At 27.5% G+C, this 19,772-nt stretch overlaps 1 protein-coding gene across 1 annotated transcript in view; it reads right to left on the bottom strand.

Annotated features, from left to right (window-relative positions):
• Window positions 1-1,999: 1,999 nt before the first annotated feature.
• The window catches only part of LOC126904232 (angiopoietin-related protein 1-like), a 61,908-nt gene continuing 44,135 nt past the window's right edge, over window positions 2,000-19,772 (bottom strand). The window contains exons 2-7 of the mRNA XM_050683039.1: window positions 8,917-10,081; window positions 4,890-5,021; window positions 3,768-3,958; window positions 3,300-3,443; window positions 3,091-3,215; window positions 2,000-2,639 (exon numbers count right to left, since the gene is read on the bottom strand). Coding sequence (XP_050538996.1) covers window positions 2,527-2,639; window positions 3,091-3,215; window positions 3,300-3,443; window positions 3,768-3,958; window positions 4,890-5,021; window positions 8,917-10,081 — 1,870 coding nt within the window. The 3' untranslated portion in view covers window positions 2,000-2,526. The remainder of the gene's footprint in view (window positions 2,640-3,090; window positions 3,216-3,299; window positions 3,444-3,767; window positions 3,959-4,889; window positions 5,022-8,916; window positions 10,082-19,772) is intronic.

A 19,772-nucleotide genomic window follows, 5' to 3' on the forward strand; every position in this document is an offset into this window, starting at 1 on the left:
AATAAATAATAACAACATTAACATAAATAAAAAAATTAAATTGATCTGTTCAACTTTAATAGTCTATATCAAAGTTGAAACATTATGGAATGATTTCAAAATTTCCACAAATGATTAGCATTATAGTATAAATATAATTAAAGAGTAATGAAAAACAATTTTTTTTTAATTAAATATTTTATCTGTAAAAACCGTAATTTTACTAATAACTTGTAAAATAATTATTATGGTTGAAGTATTAACTACAGGGAAAATCTAAGGACATATTTGGAATCGGCGTTATTAAACCTATTAGAAACAATGAAAAATTGTTTAACATTATTTTTATTTTTTGATTAATTAAGTGATCCATTCTAAATAATTAGACAGTTATAATCAAAAAGAGAAATTTTTGATCAAATGAGACATGAATTCATTTTTATCAAGCTGGTAGTAAACAAATGTACACATTTATAAATAAATAAATTGAAAGATTTGAACAAGGTTCTCCTAAGCCTAAAAATATGGAAACAATGAAAAAATTATTTTAATCGACTGAATTATTCATAGCAATAGTCTTTAGAATTAGTACCAAAAATTATCAAAATTCATAAATTGTTAAAATAAAAGTAGATAAATGAAATCTTTTAATAAAGAAAAAATTTAATTTAAAAAACAAATTTTTCTGTATTACATCGAATAATAGTCAAAATTTTCATTTATGCTAAAATTATGTCTTAGTTATTTAAAATATTATCAAAAATATCTTACATATATATGCATAACTCGTAGAATTAATTTACAAAGCGATAGTTACGAGAGTCCGAGATTGGAGCTATACTGCCGATTTAACTTGTTTCCTATTTGTTTTTGAAATTTTTGTTGTTGTTTTTTTTATTTCTATGATTGTTGTTGGTTTGTTTTTGTCGCTGTCGTTGTTTTTACTGTTTTTGTTATTTTTGTTTTTCATTGAATGTGAAAAAAATGGTTTTAACTATTTTTACATTGTCAAAATAACGTGATTCTTAACATAATATATTATATCATTAACATAAGCGTCATTCTCTCTATCACTTTACTATTGTACCTATTAATCAAAAAATGGCTTGTCAGTTTGATGAAGGTTTTTTATTTTTAAAAGTAGTTTTAGAGATTATCTTTGAAGAAGTAGTTAGTTTTAAATACTAACAGTATGTGATAATAATTAAATAGTATCAATCTACATGAAATACATGAGATGTTACATATTATAAGTAAAAAAAAACAATGTTACAGACGACTTGTCTACTATATGTAGACGGTCCACTAAGTTAAACAAAATAACAAAATTGTATTTGAATACTTAAATAGTACAAAAAAATTATAAAATCATATTTTTTTATAAGATGGCTAAAGTGTTATGAACTTTTAACTTTTATAGATTAAACACATAAAATATAATAACATTGCCATGTGAAATCTCTATCCACAACGAGTAAGATACTAACTCATTTTTTCTCACTCCTCAGGAGACCAAGAGTAAAATTTACTATCTTATTATATCCTATATGTTTATCAAACTTCTAATTAGTTTAATCGTGATACAAGCCAATTTTTTTATATTTCGATGAAAGTTATTATAAAAAGACGGAAACCTAACTTTAGGTTCATTCGTCTCATAATCACAAAATCGAATTTTTCGAGTTACTGGCCTTATTCATTGCGTATATCGAAATTATAATATCATTTTGCTTTATGAATTTTTGCGAATTAAATTCAAAAACTTACTTAACATTAAAAAGCAACAGTACATTGTAAATTTAGTCGATTTTAGATTTAATACTGAAATTTAAATGAATATTAATATGTTGTTGTCTTAGAAAGAACTATTTAACGCAAATCATACTAATACCAATAATCATACCAAATATTCACATTTTCCTTTTTTTATTTTGAGAATATTTTGTAAAAACATTGTTAATTAATAAAAAATGAACTAAAAAAGTTGTAAGTATTGCGGATAATAATGTAATGTAAAAAAATACAATCCAATTAAATAGTTTATTTCATGATTATGATGAATTTAACGATACTAGAAATATTACAATATGTTTGATTTTTTTATAAAAATTTTTTCAAGTATAATAACTGAGAATTAAGAACTTAATAAAAAAATATACTTTGAAATTCAATGGCTAATTTAAACATGGTTATAAAATATTGAATAACATTATTAACAAAGTTTAAAAATATGATTTAACAACTGTTGTTCTTTAAAAAATATATATATACGCTATAATTATAAACTATTATAATATAAGGCACTTTTAAATATATTTACAATAATAAATACATTTTTACATTCATTTTCTTTACCCTTCTGATTCGGTCAAAACAGATAATATACCGTTATTTGATACGTTTTGAGATGAATAGAAGAAATTAAAAATGTAATTATAACTATAGACTTGAGCCTAACCATTGGTACTTACAGAAATTATTCTCTTAATTAATTTTAACACGAAAAAATAAAAAGTTTTTTCGATATGACTATTTGGTATTTTTATGTTAAACTGCATTGGAGACAGGCAATGGTGAAATAATGGTGGCTTTTGGCTTAATCAACATTTGTGCCTTTTTCAGTGTATAATCCCATCCTCTCCAGCGGAACCAAACAATTCCTTAAATAATAAAACGTAGGTATTTAAGTTGTTTTAATCAATTTTATAAAATGAAAAATTGAGCTAATTTAACTAATTAATTATCTTTTAATAAAAAACTAACGATTTTAATAAATTATAGTTAAAATAAAAATATATATATTTTTTGGTTATTTTGGATTAAAGATAGGTTTTTTTGATAATTGAACGTATTTACTGTAGTGCAAAATCCTTTATGAAATGGATTATAAATTGCAGATCCCTATAAAAACTCTACTTCGAAAAAATCTAGTATGCAATCAACAATTAAAATATTCAAAACAATTATTTAATATATTCAATTTGAATATTTAATATGGTAAAGTAACTTGAAATCTTATCAACAATTTCATTAGGATCTTTCAATAATCAAAAATAATAAAAATATACACAAAACGTGTCTGTTATATTGCCTAGACGTGCTCCGTTTTACCTTGTCTAGCAGTTAAATCTTGAGGATCGGTCAAGTATAAACCATTTAAACCTCTACCGCATGACTTCCACCACCATCCACCTTTCAACATAGACGCACAGTTCAAACTCGATCTATCGTTGTCCCTGAAAAATAAAACAATAATTATTTATTATAATAGAAATTTAGAAAAAATTAAATAATGTTTAACACTACAATCTTTAACAAACCTGTTATAAGTGGAAAACGGACTGTTGTTGCTACCATACCAAGGATCATTTAATGAATCACCAGCATTACCTTCATAACCGTCTATTTCTAATTTGTAGTATTCAGCTTCCGAATAAATTTTAAAATGTGAGTACTGAGCGTATCTGAATTGAAAAAAAATTTATATAAATCATTACTACTATTGAATCGATATTAGGTATTAAAATTACAACGAATTATGACATCTAAGTTTACAAAAAGAAATTTTTAAAATTTTAATTTAATATTAGATCAAATAAGCTTTTAGATGTGTTATGGTAAACCCAAAACCAAAACTGAAGTCAAAATAACTGGCATATCAATTGTTTTTATAAGTTATAGGTACCTATATTATGTTAATACTAATTAATAATATGAAAACTCAGATGAAACACTAATCTAGAAAATCACACCCAACTGTTGTATTATACACAACAACAAATATTTACCTTTTGTTGCCTTCAAAATCTTCCAATTCAATTCTCAGCATATATTCGTCATTACTGGTCAGCATATAAATATTCTCATTACCCATCCAAAACTCTTTGGTAGGATCACCGAACCCGTTCTTATAATCCGTCCAATCTCTGTTAAAGTTCTCACGTATAGGTTCACTAAAATCGTCTCTCCTTTGGATAACCTATACATAAATAGATAAATCATTATTGTTGACATCTGTTTTCGACCCTTCTCAGTAATGATTACAAAACATGTTTTGTAGTATACTCATAAATAAGTAACACTACAACGTTGCACCTATAAGATTTTTATCAAAAATTCTTTATTATCTACAAATTATAAAAATATTTTGAAAAATCATTCTAAATTCAACACTTTGTTGTCTTGCAAAGAATATATAAATCAGTATTGTAAAATGCGCTTACTGGACTATTTTCATTTATTTATGATTGCCAACTTCAATGTCACGGTATAACATAACCAGAAGTATATTGTTTTTATAAAAATGAAGTGTCATTAAATAGCAATTTAGTACTAAACATAAATTTATAAGTGTAATACATGGCTGGTAGACAAACATCAAAATCTGACCGTGGATGAAAATGACAGCGGCAAAACTTTAAAAACATTTTTAGTTTCAATCTACATTTTTAACCACGCGTCCTTATAAGACATTCATGCGAATAAGCACTGCCGCCGCTGACCGTGGAGACCTTGGCAATATATTCAGACAATCGTGTCCGTTTTATCAAAAACGATAACCTGTACAGTAGAAGAGTACAATTTGCACACATCGTGGGGTTGCACAATTTCGGAAACGACCGAGGTTGTCCAAAAAATTATCATGAGAAATGTAAGTATGCATGTTATTATTAGTGTAAGAGCGCAATAACAATGCGTTGTGTGTCCGTGCATTGTCATTAGACTCTCAACAATTGCTATAACTATTATTAAGGCTTGATTTTTATTTTTTCGTAATGGATTTTCTTTATTTTTTCCAATTATTACTTCTTCATGATCATCAAAAATATGGAATAATGATAGCTTTAGTAACTAATCCCAGTAGTATTAGTAATAGAAAATTCCGTACCGAAAACTTCAATTATACTAACCGTCCATCCACCGTCAGCAATCTCCTGTTCGCAAAACACCTTTAGGTACCAGTACGCCGTTCCTCGAATTTGTAGATAATACACTCCATTTTGCTTCATTCCAGCATTCAATAAGTCCAAGCATGAATATCCCTAAAAAAAACAATTATATTTTTGTTTGATTATAATTTTTTAATAACTATTTATTTTTACAAAAGTCATTCATAAGTTTTCATGTAAAACAACAATGCAACAATTTTTTAACGTAATAGCCGTTGACATCGTTATTCAGATAATTCATTTAACCAACTTAATGACGTTATAATCGAGTACCTAAATATGACAAAATTTGATAATATCGTTCAGGATAGAGTTTCAACATAATTGCATCATAGTTATGATTATTTTTTTCGAGTTAATTTTTTTTAGCGCAGATTCGTTTACTTTGTATTGACAATAGAAACTTATGTTACAGTAAACTTATTAAAATTATAATGCACTTCGTTGATTTTAGAACAACCAAACAATATTGGAAAACGGCGAGTTTTCAAATATTGTTAACAACAAATTGTTCATACGTACGGTAACAGATTAACTATTACTAGAAAATAAAAAAATGACCGAAATATCGAATTATCATGTTATTTTATTCGATAATAAAGGAGAAACCTTAACCTATTGAGTGTATAAAAATGTATCAATATCACGTATCCGTGTTCAATAAAAATAATTTATCATGCATAATTCTAATCGTACACAAGTGAAATTGGATCGATAATTAGGAGTATTTCAAGGACTAGGAGAGTGATGAGGACTAGACAGTTATTACTCTTCATATAAGTAGGACGTACGTACATATGACATAACTTTCAGACCGATCATCATATAATTCAACATACAATACAATACTATTGTAACGCATTTAATATCTGTAGTCTAACTGTCGCATTATCATAACCACCGCATCGATCACTTTTAGGTACTCATTTGAAAAATATATCTTAAAACGCAGGCCAAGCGGCATGAAGTCGTACAAAAATGAAATATAATAGTTTTCTCTTACCACCCCTAGCTTTTTATTTTTAAACTAATTTACTTCCACAAAAATAAATGAAGATCACGTAAATTGTATGTAGAATTATGAATCATATACCTTACAATCGATCATATCACTTTTCCTCATCGTGTAAACAATACCAACAACAAAAACAAAACTCAAAACGATTTATGCTCTAGACGGCGGTTATGTAATAATAATAATGATTATTATTATTACGTTGGTTTGAATCCATAACAAGTTCAACAGGACGTTAATAAGATCTTACCTGCCTACAACGTAGGTGTCAAGATATACACTGACAAAGTGACCGCGACGCCCAAAAATAAAAAGGATCTAATGTCTGATAAAAATATGGTAAATATTAAAAGAAAAAACTCATGTACAATAGTTTATCATTTTTGAATTAAAAATAAATAATGTTTATAAAGATTATTGTCCTGCGATAAGATAATAGTTGTAAAGACTACTTGGTATCTCATTTTTTTTCAATTGTGTACTAAAAAATGACAATAATAGTATTTTTTGAGATAAAAAATACATAATCAAACATCCTTAACTATTTTTTTTTTTTGTATATTTAATTATTTTGTATTCAAAATTTTAACGTAAATTATAGACTCGAATTACAATATAAATATTATATTAACATTTAAATGCTTGGAAATTTTTGAATTGTCAACTTGAAAACTCGAACATATAAGAGTCTATTGTTTCGTTTGTCACACTTGTACTTTCGTCACTTCTATTTTGAAATAGTTGATTAATGTCACACCAAAGCACTTAGGATGTGACCTGATAAAACCGTTTTGGTCGTGGAATTCACCATAGAAAATTAACCTGTCAAAAACCGTCTCCTTGCCCTTCATTTATTAGACACAGAAATTTTTATAGTCCAATAATACAGACTATAGTGAAAATGTAATCATTTTTGAACACTTAATATTATTTATTTGTTGTCCTCTAATGGATCACGTTTTTTTAATGTGGCTTTATTAACATAACTATTTTCAAACTGAAAATGGACCTCTTTTATTAACAATCCATAATACGCTATAATTAAATAATTCATTATTATCGATTTATCATTAATCACGAAAAGCAACTTCGTCCTGCGACCTTTAGACATTGTGTTTCCAAAATAATGCGTCCAAGCCATGAACTGAAAAGAGTGATACTATCTAATGAGTAAAAATATAGCAATTACAATGACTAAGTATTTCTTTAGAGAAATTATCAAAAAACATTTCTATAATTTATAGGCCTAGATAATCATTAACTGTTAGAGGATACCTTGATCGACCAACATGGGTCAAGTTGAAAATCGCATCTCAATTTTGTGTACTAAAAATACGACCATGTACAAAAAAATACTTCCATCAAATTATTTTTGGATGTAACTGTTCCTCATAGTTAATTATTAATTTAAACGCGAGCTTTATATGATTAATGAAATTAGTACCGTATTTTTTTTTCAATAATTTATCTGAAAATATCTTTAACAGTTATTAATGACTTTTAATCAATAATAAATATTGGATAGTATTTAAATTACAAAAACGAAGTCAACAAAAGATATATACCATTTAATAAAATATAAATGAGTCACTAATTAATAAGCTATTCATTAGCCGGTAATTGATCATTTTTAACAAATATAATTTATTTCACTATTTTGACATTAGTTTTTTAATAAATATTATTTGAAAAGTCAAAATCTCATGTTGAAAATGAATACATTATTTTGTTATAAATATGTCAATTAATCTACTACTTGAACATAATGCATTCTTCTATATTTTTTCGTAAATTGGTTAATGTGTTGAACAATTTACGTAGGAAATACATCAATCTCACTTTTTTTAATTTACATATTTTAAATATTTTAATTTATAAAATTTTAAAAATTGAGTAAACATATTGTACATGAGCATCTTTATTTCCTAATGGAAAGTGTAATTATATGAATATTGAAATATTTTTAAGAAAAAATGTATAGTGGCGCCTATTTCAAAATACTTTTTGAAAATTACAATAATAATAGTTTTGTAACCTCATGTGATTATTATTATTATTATTATAAAAAATATTTTGTTCCTATGTAGTTTTCGTAACTTTTTGGCTTACATTGTTCTCCCTTTTCATTTAACAGTTTATGGAACAAAAATAATAATGCTTTACAATTGAAAAATGCTGCACGTGTCTATTATTCACTGAAAGCAAAATAAATCGAACTACAAACAGAAGCTTCTATTTTTGACAAAATTGTATATGTGGTGGATTATTACATAATGGAAAGACTATTATAATATATAATACAAATAAGGACAATATAATAAAAATGCAATTTCAATAAATTTTAGTTGTATACTCAAAATTTGTAGAAAAATATGTCCACCATGTCTAATGGTCACATTAAATTTGTATTGGATTAGTAAATGTAATCTAAAATAATACTTATCTCAGTGTTTTACACACTAAACAAATTGATGTTTTATACGATTAATTATGTCACCGAGTGCATAAACGATTGAGTCATATTTCATAAAATATATCTATGCATAACATTACATTAAATTAATAACAGGAAATTTTTTAATAATTCAATTATTCTTACCAAAATTGTTTTAAAATGAATTAAACATTAATTCAGATTATTAAATTTTATATTTTTGTATTTATATATTTTAATAAGTTGATTATTTAATTATTCAATTTATAATTAGTTTTTTTTTATTTGCATACTTTCATTTAACCGAACAAGTTATTTTTTTTTTTTTTAATTATTTCTACCAAGTATTAAAAAATATTTTTGGAAAGATTTACAAAAACTGGTGAGTGTTATATTACAACTACCCAATTATTCAAATTGTAATATCTTATATGTAAAATCGTACTATATAGCATTCATTTTTTTGTAAGTTTTAAAACAAGTTCAATATGATAATTCTAATAATATTTTTTGGCATAGAAAGGAAAAATTCAACTTACTTTTACTTCTCTATTAAACTGGTCAGTAAGAAAACTTATATTAGCCGGTGGTGGCTTGTTCTTGACACTGGGAAAAACTACACCTCGATTTTTGGGAGGATTCCGTGCTGTTTGTACGAGCTGCTGAAGGTCTGGTGGAGCTCCCGATGAAGGACCTAAACCTATAGTAGATGGTGTTGTAAACGTTACAGTGGCAGCTGATAATGGAGTTGATTCGGCTAATTGTTCGTCATATCTTCCATACTCATCGATAGTAGGATCTAAGCGGAGGAGTTCCGGTGATACTGGACGCTGAGCTAAGGTCACAACATCATCTTCTTGTTTCTTGAGTCTACGTTCAACTACATCTAAATTGGCAATTATCTTGTTAGTATTCATTCGCAAATCATCATGTATATCACTGATGGCACGTTCTTGGCGTTGGGTCTGGGTAAGAAGCTCATTGGACTTTGGTACCAAATCGTCAACGGAACTCTTTGTGCCGACGACCACGTTCCATACCTCATCCATTTTTTCACTAACGCTCAGTATAGGGTGCATCTGTCTTACTAACCGATCAATCTTGTTAGTTTTTTCAAGAGGTGCCTGAGTCGTTGTGGTCGTTTTGTTACCAGACCTAACATTTTCTTGTTCTACGATTGCTCCATGTACATCTGTCATCATAGTCATCATTTTTCCCAATCCATCAGTTACGACATTAATATGGTATTGAAGTTTACGATCAATGTTAGCCGTATTCGCTCGGATAGCGTCAAGTTCAGCATTGAGAAGTTTGGAAACGTCAATTTGGTGAACGTTAACCGTTTTCTTTTCGCTAGCTTCAGCATTAATATCATCAACTGGAGCTAAGAAATTGTTGTCCAGTTGACTCTTTAGTCCTACCAATTTGGAATCGATATCGCCTACTTTCTTATCCAAAGCAGTCAATCGTGATTCTATATGATGACCTAACGTACCAGATTCTTTCTGGAAGAGTTTTGTATCCAAATTCCTCAACTTACCAATAACCGCCTCCGTTTTATCTATATTGTTGGTTACTCTAGAATCGAGAGCCTCTACTCGACGCATCAAGTGTTCTACTGCTTTATCCAAATTTTCTATTCGCTGAAGTTTTGTTTCCAAAGTAGAAACAATAACTTCAAACACGTTGAATAGGTACTGTTCTCTGAAAAAAAAAACAAGTAAAAATTGATTTAAATGTATTAATACAATAATAATTATAAAAGTATAGTGTCAGTTAATATCAACAATCATTTAAGTATGTGTTTAAAACTATATGGCTGTTCTTGTCTATGAAATTGAAAAGGTAGTAATAAAATATCTATAAAAAGTGTATGTTGGTGAAGTGCCGATTACCTGCATTTCGTATTATATATGAATCATGTTCGTGAACATTATTTTACTCATAATTTTATGCTAAACGTTAAATACGCCACGTGGATGAAGATACTGCACATTGTTTTGAAACATTTCAATCGAGAGAAAGCAGACGGTAATTCTATATTATGCTAATTTAATCGCTTTTATATTAGATATTGAACCTCAAACGTGACGACGATTTTATATTTGTCATTTGCTATTTGTGCCCACTCGGCATGAGTAGCTTAACGAGCATTTAAAAAATCGCTAACGTTTATATTAACGTACATCGATTTATCCAACGAATATTTTAAAACGTATGTACAATGTAATGTAAATATTTACTATTAAAAAAAAAAAAATAGATTCAACTAAAAACAGCGACTTTAGATTGGCTGTCATATCCATAGAAATCGTGATCCGTGCCAAAATATCTATCGACACCACCATATACTGAATGCGTCTACTGCATCTAACAGTAAATCACACGAGACATATTTATGTTATTAAGTACCATTCGATATGAATGAAAATAACGGAGTAACGAAAATAGGGTAAATGGTTATTGGGTGTTATGCACTACTCATTCATACATAAATGTGAAACCATTATCATAAGCTAGTGTTTATTTATTTTTATTTTACAATCGATCATTATTTCGGAGGCGTTTATGCCGCGACTTAATAATATTATGAATGGACATTCGGAAACGTTGATCGTCTAACGAACCAGTATTTATTATCCACTGCGTTGTGAATATATAGGTGATTCGGAGAGTGTGCGCACGATTAGATAACTGCTCTGGTGCACTTTTTTAACGATCGGCCGTTGTGATATAATGGAAACGATATTTTATAATCCGTCTTCCGTTCTGTAGCCTGAGGGTTCGGTTTTCATTGAAACTCCTAGTTTTTAACATGATCCGTAGACACATGTCAAATGAATGTGTTTGAAAACGTTACCGTTTACACATAAGGAATGGCTAATTATATTTTCTTATCTTTTCCAAGCGGTCAGGTGAGTTAGAAATTGAAAATTAAATGTTTGTAGCTCAGAGATTTGAAATGTTGTTGACGGTATGTTCTTTACAACTAGGAAGCGATTAAGACTGTCAGTAGCAATTATTATACACTCTATTAATCATTATCACTCATACATTGCAGTTAAATATAATAGAAGTATGAATTTGTAAAAATGCTTCTCATTGATTATAACGATATTCCTCATTTCATCAAAGAATACTTAATGATTATATGCCTGGTATACGCAAGTGTGTACAAATCATACGATATTAATGGGTATTTAACTTATTAGCTGTCAGCGAAAAATGATTTATATTTTTTAATTATTTTTTTCAATTTATATCACCAATAGTAATTGATTTGTTTTGTTTATTTCGAAGCGGTTTCATTACTTCCTAATATACATCAAATATGTCTCCAATATTTTTAAATGGTACGAGTATTCATTTATTCTTAAACATAACTGCCATATATTTATGATAAGGAAATGAAAATATCAGGTTTTGAAATATTTGAACAAATAGTACACAATAAATAAAATATTTCCCGACCGTTAAAGTCTTCGTCGGGTCAAGTAAAATCTGGCGAATGTACGCGTGTGTCGATTTAGATTTTTTACCCATAAGGATGGCATAATAGCACACAAACTGGTTACCCGTCGCTTAGGGCCAAAAGCTGTAGTTAGAGCGGCGCGGTTCGATATTATATGATCCATTTGCCACTGCACTGCAGATGAGATGAACAGATAAACGGTACGGTTTGCGTGCACACGCCATAATTTAGTATACAAAATCAAGTAAAATGAATAGATACGTTGCCGAGTGGGTGAGAGGAAAGATAAAGATAATTATTACTATTAAAGACAACATTAAATATTAAACGAAAACCGATCAAAGGCTCCGCTTCAGAGTTATCCCGTTGTGCTTTCACACAAAGTTGCTATTTGATCATAACGTACTTACAATATTCGCTACTTTTAGAATTTAGCACATTCTACATGCGATATGCATGTACAAAATTTAATAAAGGTAGTCACCGATGGTCATTACAAGTAATTCAATAGATTCATATTTATATTGCAGCACATAAGTGTTATGTAATACGCACATTCGCAATATTAAAAAATAATTATTGTATTCGCTATTATATGTACAAATACATTATTAAATATGTAAACAATATACAACCGTAGACGGACGTACTTCATTATTTTCTCATACTGATTAGCGCGGTACAATAGCAGGTTTTTATGATATTCTGGTTTAGGAAAAAAAAATTCAGAAAAATACGCCTTGAGCTCGTTCGCATGTTCTAATATACGCTAATACGTATTAACAATGAATCTAAGATTTGTATTGTTGTATGTTTATAATGCATTTTACTGTAAATTCAGAGATAAATATCCACCCGCGATATATAGTAATTGCGACTGCAATTATCTAGTGCTAAATAACACTAAAGATCACTTAGTACTAAAAAATGATGTTGCACAATTATAATCTATTTATAGTTGGTAAGTACGAAAAATTAATCAAAGAAGATTAACTAATTATCTATTTGTATTTTTATATTTAATTTTATAATACACAATTAATGCGTGTCTATAACCAACTGAAATCTTCCCAGTGTTCCATAATGTAGGCCGAGTTTGGTTAACATTAAAGATTATCTTTCAAAAAACAATGATTTTTAACAATGACATCACAGGCTATTGGATAAAAAGACTATTTTAAAAATGTTTCCCGATTTAAATTTGGAAAAATATATAAAATTCGGCTGCGCTAATACTAATAACCACAAATAATATATGGTTATTGGTATTAGTGTTTTCGATTTATTGATAAAAAATGGTATGTTACCAATGAAACGAAAATCCAATACAAGTCAAAAATAAAAAAGTAATTTAATCATCAAATTAATATTGATTATAAAAAATGTTAAATAAAATAATATTATAGTGAATGTTACAATTCAATTTAAAAAATTAATTGAAAACAAGATGTTCAAATTAAAATAAAAAATTCATTTGAAGTTTATTGAAAAATAATAAGGCACATTAATAATTCACTTTACAAATTTGTTCAGTAAAAGTATTTTTTAAAGATATTTTTATATTAAAAAATTTATTTAATCATAATTTAAGTTTTCATGTTTTAGTAAGATCTTAGATGAAATCTTACAATGGTTAACTAATTGATGCAATATAAATGGAAATAACTATGTACGTTGGTCATAATACTTATAAGTGTTGTTACAAATTGTCATGTATAACTTGAAGCGAAATCGTACATCAGCTTCTGAAATCAGATATAAATCACTGGGATAACTTTTGTATTATCTGTTTCGAGTTGTAAATTTAATCATGTTAAAATGATTAAGTTAATTGCTACAAAAATAGAAACCGGGCAACCCAAATTTCACTAACGCTATTACATAAAAAAAACTATAATTTTGCAAAAAAAATTCAACTTATGCAAAAAGAATAAAACTGCTTCAAGTTAAAAATGTTTTGTTTTAGTAAATAATTTGCTAGAGTTTAAATTCAAAAATGTTCTCTTTTATTATTCAATAAATGTATAATATAGTGGAAACTCATTACATCCTCTTGTTTCAATAATTCAACATGTTACTCATTCGCTAACAGACATTCACATTTCCTAATTCATTCAAATAATTACCATAGAGTTATTAAAACAGATATTGGAACTGTTACTGGTATTTTACAATATCGAATACACAAGTAACTTTCTTTTAATACATCTTCAATAAAATTAATTATACAAACATATTATAATTTAGATGAAAACGTTTAATTTTTACGAACCATAATTTGCGCGTTAGGAGCTGCTTATGAATTATATTACCATTTAAAATACACTCGAGTCACTGTAATTTATATTTCTATTCAACTGTTTATAAATTAAAGTAAACATTTAGTGATAGTTTTTAATTATCAAGGTTTCAATAATTATTACGAATGCTGCGCGTGCACGATTAATTAGATAGTATCTATAAATAATCATAATGTTAATAATACGTTTGAAAAAACAATAAAAAAATATATTCTCTAGTATGCCTTAAGGGCTTTTGCATATTCATAAACAATAAGCGTGATCTATACAGTATGGAAAATAAACAAACAAAACTTAAAATATTATAGTTCAAAAAATACATTTGATTAGAATTAATTTGTTGATAGATACTAACAAAATGAGCTTAAGGTTGTTTGCATTCTGTGTCCTACAATTTGAACTAATTTTATAACTACTCTATGTATAATGTATACATTATACAGCGAGACTGAATTAAATGTTTTGGATAGTATAGTTTCATTAGAAACTTATAACATTTTACTTGTAGTAAGTTAATTAGTCTAACCCATTTAAGTCAATTAAATTATTGTATTCGAACTTACTTATAAAATCTTTCATATAATATGATATTAAGGATATGAATTGTAGGTCACATAATACATTTTTTTTTATATACCGATCATTAACACTTTTTTATAGGCTTCACAAGTGATGCAGACTATAAATTAATGAACATACTATCGAACAACCTTATAACTATTAGATCCACTTTCACTACCCTATCGCAATAATAATCCTTTATCTTCTCATTTTAATTTCAGACACATTACAATAATTTTGTGATCATTATATAAAATATCGTTTTTCATACTGAGTTTAGTGTAAAAACTGATTGTAAAAACTACGTTGCCGTAAATTTAACCTATTTCAAGAAACTTAAAATGAACAGACTAAAGTGTTTAAGCATAATAGGTGAAGAAAATCGTATTGTTTATTTAGCTTAATCAAATTTAAAAATAGTCTAGCAATCATTATGATTCTAGTATTATCAATCTGTTCAAAACAAACAAAATTATACGAATAAAAATTAATAACTATGAAGTACATCAATTACGGCAAAATATAGCATATAATTAATTAATATCAATCAATAAGTATGGATGTATAGTGCATGCATGTTACATATGTGTAGCAGCAATATATTGCAACACCTCAGGTGCATCGATTATTATGAGTGAGCTCATTCATTTTTCTGTCATCAATAACCTATAATAATTTCTTTTAGATCGTTTTCTAAACTCGGTCAATCTGATAATACGAAAATAACCCGAGGAAAAGCACTTTATTGCTGCCATATCTGCACGTTCATTACTTATATGATCAAGAAGTGAGAACACTTGTTTTTTTATTTTATTTATTTTTTAAACAACTACAAGTGAGTTAACTCTTAGATGTGAATACACTAATAAAAATTCACTTGCAACCATTGTGAATTAGTTAAGTATCGTAGTATTAGTTAAGTCACGCGACTAACTCGAGAGCTTTTTTATTTATGGCCGTTTACAGCTATTTTTTTGTTGGCATATTTGACGACGATCATATGCACTACAAGACGATCCAATTATCGATTTTCCACGGGGTTTCGACACGTATGAATCGGCCAGTAATGATAATTGTATTAGTTTAATGAAAATCGTGAGTTCGATAGCTAATGACAGTACACACGTAGGTACAAAGTTCAAGGACATACGTGACTAAATTTTCCACAGTTGTTTTCGACAATATATTTTACATTTATATTACTACCTGACGCCCGCATAAGTGGACATATAATATCAAAAATTATCTAACATTTTCTTATTACAAAGTACAATTATATCGTTTTAGTTTGTAAAGTTCAGGTCGCGTATTTGCATTGAACATTATGCGTGAGTGTTAATAACGTCTTGATTCTTGAACAGAGATAATTGTTGATAATTGTCTCGTTGATGCAAAGGAACCTTTCATTTCCTGTACGCGATTTTTAGCGAAACAACTGTGTTCAAACTTGTATTAAATAATGCAAATCTGTTTTTTTAATGGCGCAGCAAGATGTACAAATTTTACTTATTAAAAACTGTTGTTCGCATATAATTAAAAAAACAAGTAAAAGTATCAAAATTATAAAACAATTCGTGAGTTTGGTATAGAAAAAGTTCCTTATTTTTTCATTAGTAGCGTAAAACTATCCTTTATATACGCTAAATATATTGTTCTCTGCAAGAATAAATACTTTATACTTACATTTATATCTAACATATTTGTTAACGTCAACATAAAATTAAATAATTTTATGAGTCTCAATAAATACTATGATAGCGTACAGTATAAAGTAATAAAATAAAAATAGAGTCGTTAGTTGAAAGTTCGAGATCGTAAATAAGCCAAAATAACATTTTACTAATGGCGCATCAATAGTTTCTCTTTTTATTTTCGTTGCATTTTAGGAAAAGAACTGTTCGATAATCATTTATCTCATGGGCACCACGTCACATAAATTTCAACCTACCGGAGAGATATTATCGGACACTATGACAGGGCCGTAGATCGTTGTGTGGGATCTATTTAAAAACATTTGGTCTAAATAAATAGGTGAAACTACTAACACATTCGAAAAAAAACATTAAATATTGTCAGAGAGATTTTGTTGCTGTAGTTTTGAACAAAATGCATAATACAATCGATGAGTATCGTTAGTGTCGTGTGACCGCTAACTAAGAAATAAAGTCACACGGTAAATTTAACTGAAACCATCTAAATGAATATCCTAAGTACAGTATCCATCTCATTAAATTTAATGACTAAATATGGAAGAGAAATGGTTTGTATAGTATAAATGTTACAGATCTTAATTTTATAGGTTTTCTAGAGAAAAATCAAAATTCCAAACATCATTAAATCGTTTACAACATTATCAAGTGCTACTGAACTAAAAAGTGATCACATATTTTGATTTTATAGTAGATTTATTGTAAACGCGTTTTATGTAGAAAAGTGAAATTTTTTATAATCATATTCCGGTTTTGATAATGAACAACGTTAACTGTCGATACGTTTGTACTTTTAACGGGACGCATTTGAAGCATGAGTAGTTTTTACTACAAATGAAAAAAATACTTAAGAAGTGTAATGCGCAGCCAGATCATAAAGCAATAATTTTGTACATCGATGTAGTATTTCAGTCGACCCTTGGACACTGTTAAGCCAAAGAAAATACATCATACGTGAACGACAAACACATTAAACTAGATTTCTACTTAATCATTAAAAATTCTAGGTGCCAATAAGGCGACAGGCCGTAATGTGATTTTTGAATAAGGCGGTTAAGTGCATATATTATCTGTCGAAAATCTGCGAACGGTTTTTAATTTAAAAATAGATGTTAACGATATACACTGGCAATTATAGTTTTTGATGGTGTATCCAGCAACCGTATTTTGCTGTTTTACAACTCCCATTAAGCACTTGTTAACATGCAATTTGCAACGCCGCCCACACGCTGACATAATACTAGACCGAAGATTTCGTAAACGTCACAAGACGCCATGCGGGCTGTGGGAATATACAGTCGCTTTACTAAATAGAACGGCTCATTAATTATGAGATATTTTGTTAATACGCCTAGCACATTTATTCCTAGATAATGACACTTATGAAACAGACACGTGTAAATAAAATTTTTTCTTTATGAAAACTCCATAAACACGTACGTGTTTTTTTTTAATGAATACACGTGTATTTATTTTACAGATTTTTTTAAACTACACGTAAGTTACACGACCAAAAAAATGTTAACATTAGTATGAACGAAACGCTCTTTGTTCATTAACTTTGTAACACAAATTTAGGGCGGAGAAGAATTAATTCAACACCTCTGACAATTTATTTTTGTTTTGCCTAACCCAACCGACTTGCATTAACGACTTGAAGCATTTATAATGTATATAGTACTTAAATCATTTAACAGCTATAACAATAAAGCAAAAATTAGTTTATCATTTCTTATATTTCTATCCTTGCGCATAAAATTTTTAAAATCAATTTTTATAACAACCATCAGAAGTACTATTTTAGTTATAAACCAAATAATATTATTATGAGATGATATTGTTACCATTCATATTATTATATTAAATATAACATTTCAAGGGTACTAAATACTAATTTTATTACTATATAAATACTATTTATTAATGCTCGTATTTTTATTTACTTATTTCTTTTTATAAACTGCATCGAGTCATTTTCTTAATTTTATTATTTTCTATTTTATAAGCTAACTAAATATGTATGTTGTCATTAAAAAAAATTAAGTTGACACTCTTTTTAGTTATAAAGGATGATTAATATAAATGTATTATTAGCTAATAAATCAAGAAATATATGAAACTAAAAGAAATTAAAAAAAATTAAAAAAAATTAAAAAAAAAATTTTCAATATTGCATTTATTGCGAGATTAATCGAGTGATTTATGATAGACAGATTACTCTGTAGAGTAACTTATTGGTCGGATCATTTAACGTTTGTTGTGATGATTATTGTTATTATTACTGTCACATTGGCTCGTAGAAATATATTTACTGGACGACCGGAAATTCTGAGCATTAAAAACACTTTCACACAAGTTAAAGAGAAAAATAATAGAATTGTGTCCAATAATATAGGAACAATATAATGAAAACAAATCTTGTTTGTATAGTTATGTAAGAAAATTTTTTTAATCTATAGTAAAATTAAAATAAATTATTTGACATTTTACAAAATGTTTAATGCATGCTTTTCAACTCCAGTAAATTCATTTGATTTTACTGAATTAATTTGACAAATTTTTAATAATTTAATATTTAAAAGGGTAAGACTATATTTTTAAATATATACATTTTTTAAAAGTCACGTTTTTAACTATAACCACAAATATCGAATATTCGTACTGTTTTTAAGATCCCATTAAAACTTATCTAACTTATGTTCTAGTAGCATTAGTTTAATGCTTCAGTTGTTTTTATTAAGTTTTCTAATATTGAACAAGGAAAGGAGTAGTATTAAATGCGAGGAAATTAAATAAGTGTTAAACAAGAATACTTGTATAATTCTATTGAAAAGCATCTGCATCTCATATAGTACAAATGAGATGCAGATTCTATAGTAATTGGGCAAATTTCCAAATTAGCCTGAAGATACGAATATGTCACTTTGTAATTGTATACAAGGTTTATTACAAAATATACCTGAAAGTAAACAAAAAAACACTTTTACTTATTATTTATTTATTTATAATTAATTGAACCATCTCAAAATAGTAATACATGACTATATTCGCAAAAGAGTAAACATCTTTTATGATATTTGATAGATATTTCCTTACAAAACATAGCATATCGTAAAATAATTTAAAAAATGTATAAATTTCTTAAAAAAATATTTTTTCTGGGGTTCCGCTTATATACACTAACTTCTATAGTTAGTATACAAGTTATGTTTATATATTATACAATGAATAAAATATAACTAATATATAATGCAAAACTTTGTTTTTTTTTTTGTATAATTATACTATAAATAATCATGTTTTTCATTAATTTAACTAACTTTAGCCTGGTATAAAATATAATTGTTCGAAAT

Source organism: Daktulosphaira vitifoliae, unplaced genomic scaffold (assembly GCF_025091365.1).
Source record: "Daktulosphaira vitifoliae isolate Bord-2020 unplaced genomic scaffold, ASM2509136v1 Scaffold_4, whole genome shotgun sequence".
NCBI classification, from domain to species: domain Eukaryota; kingdom Metazoa; phylum Arthropoda; class Insecta; order Hemiptera; family Phylloxeridae; genus Daktulosphaira; species Daktulosphaira vitifoliae.